The sequence below is a fragment of the Brassica napus genome, chromosome A8, assembly GCF_020379485.1.
Source record: "Brassica napus cultivar Da-Ae chromosome A8, Da-Ae, whole genome shotgun sequence".
Classification (NCBI taxonomy): domain Eukaryota; kingdom Viridiplantae; phylum Streptophyta; class Magnoliopsida; order Brassicales; family Brassicaceae; genus Brassica; species Brassica napus.
This window is the reverse complement of record NC_063441.1, coordinates 10,361,501-10,372,893: the sequence shown is the minus strand read 5'-3', so window position 1 is coordinate 10,372,893 and position 11,393 is coordinate 10,361,501. Positions and strand designations below refer to the sequence as shown.

The 11,393-nt window shown below is 34.2% G+C and overlaps 3 protein-coding genes and 1 long non-coding RNA gene across 4 annotated transcripts; 1 reads left to right on the top strand and 3 right to left on the bottom strand.

The window, feature by feature from the left end:
* The first annotated feature begins 96 nt into the window (after nt 1–96).
* LOC125577312 lies at nt 97–1,315 on the top strand. The gene is made up of 2 exons (XR_007315703.1): nt 97–503; nt 582–1,315. It is a non-coding gene; the product is annotated as an uncharacterized LOC125577312 (long non-coding RNA).
* A 2,073-nt stretch (nt 1,316–3,388) lies between these two features.
* LOC106359591 (probable acylpyruvase FAHD1, mitochondrial) lies at nt 3,389–5,264 on the bottom strand. The gene is made up of 7 exons (XM_013799265.3): nt 5,009–5,264; nt 4,766–4,931; nt 4,629–4,681; nt 4,164–4,226; nt 3,910–3,960; nt 3,706–3,823; nt 3,389–3,635 (listed from the first exon to the last, which is right to left on the bottom strand). Exons 1-7 carry the CDS (start codon nt 5,102–5,104, stop codon nt 3,523–3,525), a joined length of 660 nt encoding a protein of 219 aa, XP_013654719.1. The 5' UTR covers nt 5,105–5,264; the 3' UTR covers nt 3,389–3,522.
* Nucleotides 5,265–5,640: 376 nt separating this feature from the next.
* Nucleotides 5,641–7,566, bottom strand: LOC106360642 (probable acylpyruvase FAHD1, mitochondrial). The gene is made up of 7 exons (XM_013800271.3): nt 7,277–7,566; nt 7,016–7,181; nt 6,877–6,929; nt 6,537–6,599; nt 6,170–6,220; nt 5,952–6,069; nt 5,641–5,862 (listed from the first exon to the last, which is right to left on the bottom strand). Exons 1-7 carry the CDS (start codon nt 7,388–7,390, stop codon nt 5,750–5,752), a joined length of 678 nt encoding a protein of 225 aa, XP_013655725.1. The 5' UTR covers nt 7,391–7,566; the 3' UTR covers nt 5,641–5,749.
* Nucleotides 7,567–7,622: 56 nt separating this feature from the next.
* Nucleotides 7,623–9,094, bottom strand: LOC106360641 (dynein light chain LC6, flagellar outer arm). The gene is made up of 3 exons (XM_013800270.3): nt 8,754–9,094; nt 8,375–8,480; nt 7,623–7,898 (listed from the first exon to the last, which is right to left on the bottom strand). Exons 1-3 carry the CDS (start codon nt 8,937–8,939, stop codon nt 7,816–7,818), a joined length of 375 nt encoding a protein of 124 aa, XP_013655724.1. The 5' UTR covers nt 8,940–9,094; the 3' UTR covers nt 7,623–7,815.
* Nucleotides 9,095–11,393: the final 2,299 nt, after the last annotated feature.

The following is an 11,393-nucleotide window of genomic DNA, read 5'->3' as shown; positions in this document are numbered from 1 at the left end:
AGCTGGTGAATCCAGAGGAGGTTACTAACGCTGCGATAGAGACAGCTGGACAAATCTATGCTTACATCAAAAAGAAATTCGCTAGGGTAAAATTACAGCTCTAGATAACTCACTCGGAAACAGAGGCCTATTTATGTAGATCACTTGCATTTGTCCCATTGCAGGAAGGTCTTTCAAATGCGTATCCACAATTGATGATATGCAGCGAGCCAGCGACTTCTTGGTATTATATTGCCTGCAGCGACTGTAAAACTAAGGCCACCAGAGAACCTTCTTCGTTGTTGTGCCCAAAGTTTGGCAACATTAACGTATCCGGGGAGCAAAGTATGAACTCTAACCTCTAATAGTTTCAGGGAGACTGTTGTGACATGGATCCTCCATTTTTGGGAAGCATGGAACCTGAAGAAGGGTGGAGAGGAGAGCTTATGGGGTGGACATATTATATTAAATGAGAAGATATTTGTTCACATCTGAATCTATGTGCTTCATACCTAGATGAGAAGGTTCGTTCTGTTTTTTTTTTTATACTACTCGAGTCTTCTACTTATGTCCTGAATCTGACTATACATGTGCAAAGACAGGAAGACAATGAAAGATATCTACACAGATGTAGCTGATCAAGTAGGTATGGAAAGTACAAGTTCGTTTTCCACGAAGACCATAGATGAGATATGTGATGTTACGTGTAGCATTGAAGAATTACGTGTAACATTGAAGAATTACAATGGTATTCAGATTAGTCAAGCTAACAACAAGGGGTCTGAGACATATGTTATTGGTGTGTGTTGCTATGAGTTGATTAAGAAGTATCAGGTTGGTGAAGATGAGCTCTAAGATTAGTAGACCGGTTTCCTTATCAATGTTATGATCTGTTTAAAAAATATATATATACTTATTTGTCTTCGATGATGATGACTCATTGAAACTATGTTTGTGTAAGCTTCTTCTATTCATATGTCACTTCTTATATAGAAAGGTGGTGGCAGACTCACCGCCGCCATCAGCTTCACCGAGATGACTATGTTTGTTGGATACATGTGAACAATGATCAGATCCTCCTCAGCCCTCTCCAGGTAGCTTTCGTGTGGCACATCCTGCAATAATCAAATCAGATCTAACCAGTAAGAAGAGAAAAAGCACTCAAAGTTGTGATAAAGGCTTGACTTGCCTTCTTTGGATGTGTGTAGGAATTTTCTTTTTATTTATTGATCAAATGTGTGAAGTAATTTTCATCCATCATATTTGTAGATGAAATTATTGTCTTCTCCTGAAACTCATCACATTTGGATCCAGTCCACTAATCAACACCTTCATATTTTCTGAGGTAGCTCCAAAGTTTACAGCTTGCATACGAATTTGGAAGTCAAAACACAATTTAAAAGAATCAGATAACTCAGGCTCTACACTTTCTACAAATATTATTCTCGACGTATCTTTATGCGTATGTAATCTTGGATATTTTTTTCTGGAGATTGCAGCTGCGACAAGAGAAGAAAAGTTTCCCTTGAGTTCTGAGGTGAGAAGAGATGATCCGGGTTCTGAAACCTACTGCATCAGGGTTCCACCAGACATCAATTCAAGAATTTTGAGATTGTTGTTGCCTTGACTTCCTGAGTAATTATACCAAAAGAATGAGAGTTAGTGTTTATCGTTTGCATTTACAAAGTGCGGTGCATAGCTTGCCATTTCCACAATGTCACTGCAACAAAGAACACATGAAATACGTTTTGCTCATTTGGTATTTAAAGTTGCGATCAAAAGCCCAGGACCTGGGTAGACAAAAAAAACTGAAGAAATATGTTCTTTTCAAGACCAATGAAAAATGCAACTTCTGCAAGAGCGGCAGAATGCATCCTGTGCCAGAATCTTCTCCAAACACACCATATTCACTGACAAAGCCTTTAAACAAATTTACACGAGAGAGCAAAAAATTGAAAAAAGCAGAAAAGCTTCATTTGGTCTCTTCTTGGAATTACGTTTTGTATAATCTATTACCCCTCCTTTGGACCTTGCGTGAAGTGCGTTGAATTGATGATACATAGAAAACGACTTGGTTCCCTGTAAAGTTGTAATCTAAATTAGAATGTTAGAAGCAAATAACTCAGTAAAATATAATTCAAATGTACTTATAATACAAAGTAGTCATTTGTATTTTATTCCAAGATGTAGAAAGACTAATATATTATTCATGAATATATTTATTTTGCAGACCAAAAAAAAAAGAATATACTTATTTTTTGTTAGAAAAAAATATTTAGGTTTTACTCATTTTTCTTAATTTCAAAACAGTGATGCGAAAAGGATTAATAGCTAAATCATATATTTGATTATTATATCAAAATAACTTCAAATCAAATTAAAAACCATTAGTACAAAATGTTTCAAACTACTCTTATGTAAAAAATAATACATTAATTATGAGAAGATCAAACCTTGCTTATTTTTCAAACTCTCTAAAATCAATGTACAGAAAATGAAATAAAAACAAAACATCCACATATTTTATCCGTAAGCACACAAAAACACAACTTAGAAGTTGCAAAAAACTACCATATTGTAATAGAACAAATTAACTATTATAAACCAACTTGATTTAGTTTTTAACACAAGAAAAATGAGCTATATTAAAAATACAATAAAATACAACACATAAATAACTGAAACAACATCCCGCCCTCATCCCGCCCGTAGGGCGGGCAAACCACTAGTTTGAAATAACTTTGTATTTGGTGGAACTGTAGAATTTGGGTCTATCGTTTCTTATATTTTTATTTTTTAGATCTGAAATTCAGTAGAACTCGGTACAACTAACTCAATAGAACTAGGAATACTCGGTATAACCATCTCAGTAAAACTAGTAAAACTCGGTACCACTAACTAAGTAAAACTAGTAAAACATGGTACAACTAACTCAGTAAAACTAGTAAAACTCAAGACAAAACTAGTAGAACTCGGTACAACTACATTAGTATAACTAGTACAAACTGATACAACTACCTCAGTAGAACTGGTAGAACTCGGCACAACTACCTCGGTAACATTAGCGGATCAGTAATACGTGTGAATTAAAAAATTGAAAAATCGAAAAAATGAAATTTTGAATTTTTAAATTTTAATTTTTTAAAATTTCTAAAAAAATTAAATTCTAAAAAATTTTAAAACAATTTTAAAATAATAATTCGAAAAAATAGACAGGGGTAAAATCGGGTTTTACGTTTTCAATAAATGATGAAGTGTATTGAGATTGACGAAGGATATAGTGGATTTGTTTTCCTTTGCATAAGGATATATGAGATGATGACTTAGGTCTGGCACAAAGCCATAGTTTGATGGGGATCTGATGCTATATAACAGCTTTCGTGGAGAAACAGATCATTCACCCGGGTTATAACTTCAATAGTTAACAAGATAACTATTGGTGTTTTAGCTTATATTCTCCCTTCTTAAGTCAAGGAAATACATTATTGTTTATTACCACAAAAGATTGACATTTTTCTAATTACATGAAGCATGTGAAAACACTTAGCTCAGAGGTTTTACACGCCTATCAACATCGAACTGAACTTCAGATAGACCAGTGATCCCTGCGGTTATCTTCTGACCTATCTTTACAGGTCCAACACCTTCTGGTGTACCTATAATTTGAATGCATTGGCTCATAAGTTTTTTTAACATGGAAACACACAGAAAAATGTAAGTAAATACCTGTCAAGATGACATCTCCTTCGTAGAGAGTCATGAAAGAACTTATGTAGCTGATAAGGTACGGGACCTTGAAGATCATATCTTTTGTTAAACCCTTTTGTCTTGTTTCACCATCAACCTTATATCACAAAATGGATTTAGTTTAGACCTTGAAGACAAATTTTTTAAGCGACAACAGGACAAAGAGAATGGGGGAAGACAAACCTTCAGCCAAAGTTCCAGATTATCGGGATCGTGCACCATCGCCTTTGGCAGCTGAAACACAACAAGAGAAACAAAACTGAGACTAGGAGATGCAAAACATACATAAGATTTCATGTCAAGTTGGCTGTCAAAGCAATAAACATCCTGCACTTTGAGACTTTTTTTGTCTCAACTAGATATAAAATCACGACATAAAACAAAAAGTAGCATTTATATAATTTATATATGCATATAGGTTACAGAAGAATACTTACAACAGAGCCTATTGGTGTGAAAGTATCCTGTCCTTTGCCAAGAGTCCAAGGGAGACCAGATGCCTAAAGAGAAAATAATTTTAAACAACATATCCATGGAAATGGTGGTTGAATCAGTCTTAAAAGCCTAAATCATGATCCAAATACACAAAAATAAAACTCTCAATCATAGAATTTATTCTCGCAAAAATTGTAAAATCAAGTTTATTTTTGTCAATTGCGTTATGTCAAAATTGCAAAATTAAAATTTCCATAAAAACAGTAAAATTATATTTTCCCCATAAATACAAAATTAGACTATTTAGATTAAATAGGCGTCAGGGTCTAATGGGTAACCCAACTGGTCATGGTGGGCTTCGCCCAAAAACGTCCAGCTAAAAAACGCCCATCCCCATTTGACATCCCAACAGAAGAGTACAACAAGAAACAAAGCTAACAAGAGCGATGGATGGGGGTTTGTACTACCTTGGCGGAAGCTTGGATTTCCCTAGCGGACATATCAAGAGCAACCGCATATCCTTAAGAAACAGCAAAAAACTAACTGTAAGCAGAGATGGTATATCTATATACTAGACAGCTAAGAGAATGAAAACAGTACTTACCTCCAACGTATTCCATGGCGGTTGACTCGGGTACATCTCTAGCCTTCTTTGCGATCACTACAGCAAGCTCCACCTCATGATAAAGTGAATCCAGAGGATGTGGGATCTCAATCGTTCCTCCGTTCTCCAAGTATGATGAAGTTGGCTTTAAGAATATAACTGGTTCCTGTTGTTTTGATTCGAGATCGATATTTAGGGTTTGTAACCGCATACGATTGTGATCGAAAGAGAGAATCTGCATACCTTGGGAAGGGCGTTGACATGAGCGGCGTAGTTGCGACTGACGCCGACGATCTTGGTGCCTTGCTTGAACTGCCTCTCTATCTTCGACGTCGCCATTTTCTCCTCTCTGATATCAATCAATACTCTTCCTTCTCCGGTTGACTCTGGTCTGCGAAGACACTTTCCTACAAATTTTCCTTTTTTCTGTTTGAACCACTACGAAGTCTCTTTAACGTCATATTAAAATGTACAAGTAGACCACAAAAGAACAAAGAAAACAGCATTTTAAATTCTTTTCTGATATATACGAATCTTTTTTTTTTTTAAGTTGTTAGACTACTCATTTTCTGAGAAAGAAACTATCATAATTTATCGTAGATTTTGAATTGTTTGGAAAAATAAAAAATTTCAATCTCATTACACCCTCCTAAATCATAATTAAATCTTTCAAAGAACTCTTAAATCCTGATGAACTCTAGTACAACAAGAAACAAAGCTAAATCCTAATGTTATATTATTAAAATAATAAATAAAATACAGATGAGAAATTCAAAATTAGATAAGATAGTTACTTAAAATATCGAAAACATATTTGTTTGACTTTGCATTATTGAGAGTTCTAGTTTCTAACTTTCTATTCTCCTTTCTCAATCTCAAGTGCAAGGAAATACAATAAATGAAGAAAATTACACACGGTTTATTACGTAAATCAAAAGCTTAACATTTTTATTAATAGTATTATATGAAACACAAACAAAACAATTAACTCAAAGGCTTTAGACGCCTATCAACATCGAACTGAACTTCAGATAGACCAGTGATCCCTGCGGTTATCTTCTGTCCTATCTTTACAGGTCCAACACCTTCTGGCGTACCTATAAATAATTTGAATGCATTGTGTCATAAGTTTTTTAGGGTTGGCTCTGAATGTTTTTAAACACGGAACACATTGCAAAGAAAATACCTGTCAAGATGACATCTCCTTCGTAGAGAGTCATTATAGAGCTTATGTAGCTGATGAGGTACGGAACCTTGAAGATCATATCTTTTGTCAAACCCTTCTGTCTTGTTTCACCATCAACCTGACATCACAAAATGGATTCAGTTTGGTCGTTGCAGATTGAGGGAATCAACTTTTTAAAGCGTCGACAGGACAAAGAGAGTGGGTGGGGGAAGACAAACCTTCAGCCAAAGTTCTAGGTTATCAGGATCATGCACCATCGCCTTTGGCAGCTGAAACACGACAAGAGAAACAAAAACTGAAACTAGGAGAGGAAAAAGAGTTTTGATTCCAAGCAAGATAGGCATATGACTTCATGTCAGGTTGGCTGTTAAAGCAATAAAACTCAAACTACTGCGTGGTGAGACTTTCCTAGTCTCAACTAGATATACAACCACCACAGTAGGCTTGAGAAATTAATTTTAGGCGAGAACCCTAACCGCATAGGGAAGAAATGGGTCCATTCCAGAAACAGAAAGTAGCATTTTTTTTTCATATAATCTAGATAATATCAGGATAATCATCTAGGTTTCAGAAGAGAATACTTACAACAGAGCTTATTGGAGTGAAAGTATCCTGTCCTTTAGCAAGAGTCCAAGGGAGACCAGATGCCTAAAGAGACAAGAATTTAAACACAATGAATACTTAAGCTCAAAAACAACATATTAGCTATCTTCTTGTAAAAAAAAAAAAAAGAATCTGTGAATATGCAAAAACCACACATCCATGGAAATGGGTGGTTGGATCAGTCTTAAAAGCCTAAGTCATGATCCAAAAACTCTCAATCAAGGGCAATTCATTAAAGAGTGAGTTGTATCATCAAGGTTCAAGTAAAGAAACAAGGTAACAAGAGGGGGTTGATATAGAAGTGAAATCGGGTTTGTACTACCTTGGCAGTAGCTTGGAGTTCCCTAGCAGTCATATCAAGAGCAACCGCATATCCTTAAAAGCCAAGAATTAAAAAAATAAAAAAATGTAAGTACATATGTACAATTGAGAGAAAGCAAAACTAAAGATGACAGTAGTACCTCCAATGTAATCCATGGCGGTTGCCTCGGGTACATCTCTAGCCTTCTCTCCCATCACTACAGCGAGCTCCACCTCATGATGGAGTGATTCTAGAGGATGTGGAATCTCAATCGTTCCTCCGTTCTCTAAGTATGATGACGTCGGCTTTAAGAATATAACTGGTTCCTGTTTCCATCAAAAAAATCAACATCAGAGATATCCAATTTAAGGTTTGTAAACGCAATGCATATCCGATTGGATTACAAAGAGATCTGCAATACCTTGGGAACGGCGTTGCCTAGTTCTTTGGCGTGAGCGGCGTAGTTACGCCCGACGCAGACGATCTTGGTGCCTTGCGTGAACAGCCTCTGTATCATCGACGTCGTCATTGTCATTTTCTCCGATCTGATTCTTCTTCCTCCCTCCCTCTAAATCGTAATACAAATTGAACTTTGCCTGTGCGACTACTTTTAAACCGAAATTTGCTCTTTCAGTCCCCCAAAGTTTGATTTGTTTACATATGAACCCCTCAACTTCGTAAATGACAACTACTTTTGCTATTTTTAAGACTTGTTTAAGAATTTTTTTTTGTACGGGTTGACTTTGATCAAATTCAGAAAGAAGCAGTAAACACAAACCGGAAATTCCGGTTTTCTGGAAACTGAGTTTTAAAATCGAATATACATACAGTTTAAAGTGTTGTTGGTGAAAGCCTTACAAAGCAACACATACACATACGCGTAGAACACAAGGAAGGAACTAACTACAACGTGATGACAATAAATGCACCAGATGAGGAGCTTTCTTGGTTTCGGAATTCTTAACCGGACTTGAAGAGCAGAACAGCTTTTTGGTCGAGGTAAAAGTAAACGAAATGGTTAGTCTCGTGGGTTACGTAAGAACCTGCAGGGAAAATGAATTGATCGGTTAAGATTATAGTCATAGAGTAATACGATTATCATTCACACCCAATACAGGTTTCAGAAATGTATCCCTTGTTTGACAGAAAAGAAAAGCTACATCCAAAGACTTAATATATATAAAAATTCGAACAAGGCAAAATGAACTCTGATGAAGCTAGCTATAAGATAATAGATCGGAATTTCATATTGTAGACTAAATTAGTTGCTTAGCTTAAATAATAATTTAAGCATAAATTCCACTGAGCAGAGAGACCTATACATCCCCAAAGCTAAGCGGACAAAACCCATCGAAACGCAAGAAGAACAACCTTCCCAAACCAAACAATTGATCTAACTCACAAGGATAAGAGACAAAGCAGGAAAATATAAACGAGCCAAAGAAGACATAAGTTACTAAGAGATCTCCCCCCCCTGGATAAGAAGAGGGGAAGTAAGTAAGTAGAGTAGAGTACAAACCAAAGTTGCGACCAACAATGCAATGCCAAGTAGCACCATGTTTCTTGTCAAACTCCTTTTTTATATTCTCAGCTATATCCTTCTCCACACTGTTCTTCTCAAATGCCTGTACAACAACAACAAAAATGTAAAACCTTTTTTTAGAAACTACAAAACATAATAATAACTCCAGAGGATGATTCAACAGACTTTAGTTACGCAGTTCAGATTATCAACAATAAACTTGAGCTCACTAACATCAAATCGAACTTAAGCGATGAAATCGGCAACTCACAGGCACTAATTCAAGGATCAAAAAATCAGAAATCCCTAGAATCGAAGAAGAATGTAGACATCAAGAGAGAGAGAGAGAGAGATAAAGGGAGTAAGGGAGACTAACGGTGATAGCGATATCGATAGCCTCCTTCTGCATATCCTCCTTCATATCAGCACTTTTTATCACAGCTCGCTGCTTCCCCGCCCCCGCCCCTTGAGAAGATGCTTCAACACTAGATCTCCGATCATCCGGATTTGTTTGCGCCGGTGCTCCTCCGTTCACACTCTTCTTTATCCTCCCCTCACTCATTCTTCTTTTTCCTTTCTTTTCTTTCGTCGGTGATTCCTTTTGAAATCAGATTTGCTTTAAGATATGAAAAGCACAAAAACAAAGATGACTGAAGAGAAAAAGAGAAAGCACGGCCGCGAGTGGGGAGTACCAGTCGAATGCACTTTCTAGTCACTGCAAAATGCAAATATTGCATTTTCATACGGCGTCGTTTACTGCAGATTGTGTCCGGTCCAATCTGTCTGTCGAATTCGATATTCGTACCTCAAGCCCATTACTACTGGCATTTGTAATCCAAACTACTTTTTCCTCTTGTATTTCAGAGTTGATTACTCTCTAGGCCACTTTTTGACTTATCAAAGTCATTTTTTACATGTGAGACACTTTATTGTGGATCAGCAATAAACTGTCGATAACTTTACCTTTAATAGACATTTGTTGCGTAGACGGATGATGTGTGGACGGGTGATGCATGGACGGAGATAAATGTAAAAATTCCAGAAATTTTATCAGAGCAACTCTACAATGGCTGAGTTTAATGACACAACTCCAACAACAATGTTTGTCTGTAGATGGGAATAAGAAGATTTTGATTATGTTGTTGATATAGACACTAACATAACCATGAATAAAGAACAAAAGAGATCTCTTTAATTTGTGGATAGGAAATTAAAATTTGTTGTGGTGGATAGAATAGTAACTCAAACACTAAACCTTGATAAAAAAATGTAACATATTCAAAGGCTATGATATGGATGCCAATGTGTCCACAATATCAAGGATGAACAAATTAATAACTTCAAACCAATTACGACCACGTACATGTCGAGGAAAAAAACAAGTTTGAGTGATGAAAACAAAGCTAAACAAGCCAAAAAGTTAAAACGAGTCATCTCCTCCTCCAAAACCCTTGGTCAAAACGAGTCAGCTCTTATTCTCGGTGAGTCACACCATGGATTCCGAGCTCAATATCGTCGTGGATGAGCTCGGTGAAGCTGCGGTGGTTCGAGTTCGTCACAATCCTCCACCATGAGATATGTAGTATGCTAAATTTTGAATTTTAATCATAATTTTACTCGTCCACAAATAGCCGTCCATGTTCACCCATCCATGCTTACCCGTCCATGCTTGAAATATAACAAAAAAATATATTAAAGTAGGTATCAAATTATAGAGAATAAAAAAACATAATTTATTATATCAACAAAATTTGGTATATGTATTTTTAATTCAAGAATAAGCAAAAACAAAATATTAAGAAGTATATTAAATAATAATAATAAAGAAACACACTTTCTCTTTCCTCTAGTATATAAAAAAATCTATTTTTCTTCTCATTAAAGGCAAATCTGTATATTTTCTCTGTAGGTCCCATGAAAAAGTGTCTTACAAGTGTATTGTGGCTTATGATGTAATTAAAAAGTGATAAAGTGCCTCTTGATGTAAAAAATTTCATATACTATTGTAACAATATTTTCTCTTATATTTTTGGTTGTACAAATATGAATTAACCTTTGAGTTTTCCTAAATAATTATATACAAGGTTAAGATCCGCGCCTTGCGCGGAATTAATATTATATACAAATTATTTTTAAGTTTTATACATTTTTTACATATTATGAAATAATAAATATATATTGATTAATTAAAAATTTAGTAACTATTACGTATATAATTAAATTGGTACAAATACTTAAATAAATTTTATTAATCCAGACAAACACTTTTTTCTATTTTATATGGTATAAAATTAAGTTTAAATGATATTATCATAGATATATAGTACATTTTTAATATTGATATTTGTTAAAAAATATTTTATACTCATATTATTTTTGATCATTTGTATTTCTTTATAACAAATTTTTTAAATCAATGATAACAATAAAAAAATTTGTGGGATGTTTAATAGTTTTAGTAATTAATAATTTTAAAAACATTCAATGCAAAGTTTAAAATCTAAATATTAAGTTGTCAATAATTGTTCAAAATGTTTATCAAAAAAATTCAAAGCAAATTCTAAATTAAAATACTTATGTATTTTATATAGTATATAATTTATTTAAAAAAATATTAATATACATATATATAATATTTATTAAATGATATTTCCTACTTATGTAATTTCGTAATCATTTGTATCTTGTTATAACATAAATTTTAAACCATGGATCACAAAAATTTCAATGTGAGATTTTTAACAACTTTAGTCATTTATATTTGTTTTTAAAAATTCAAAATATAACATATACAAAAAAATCTAAAATTTTTTTATATAGTTAATATGGTTGTTTAATTTATTTTAATAATTTAAAATTTTGAAAAATGATAGAGAATAGACTAGTTTTTATCAAATCTTTATTATTCAAAATCATTAATTGTCATATATACTTCATCCACATTAGGTAATTCCGTGATTTTTATTTAAGGAAACAATGAAGAACATTTATGATTAATTTATGGTTAGTTTAATAA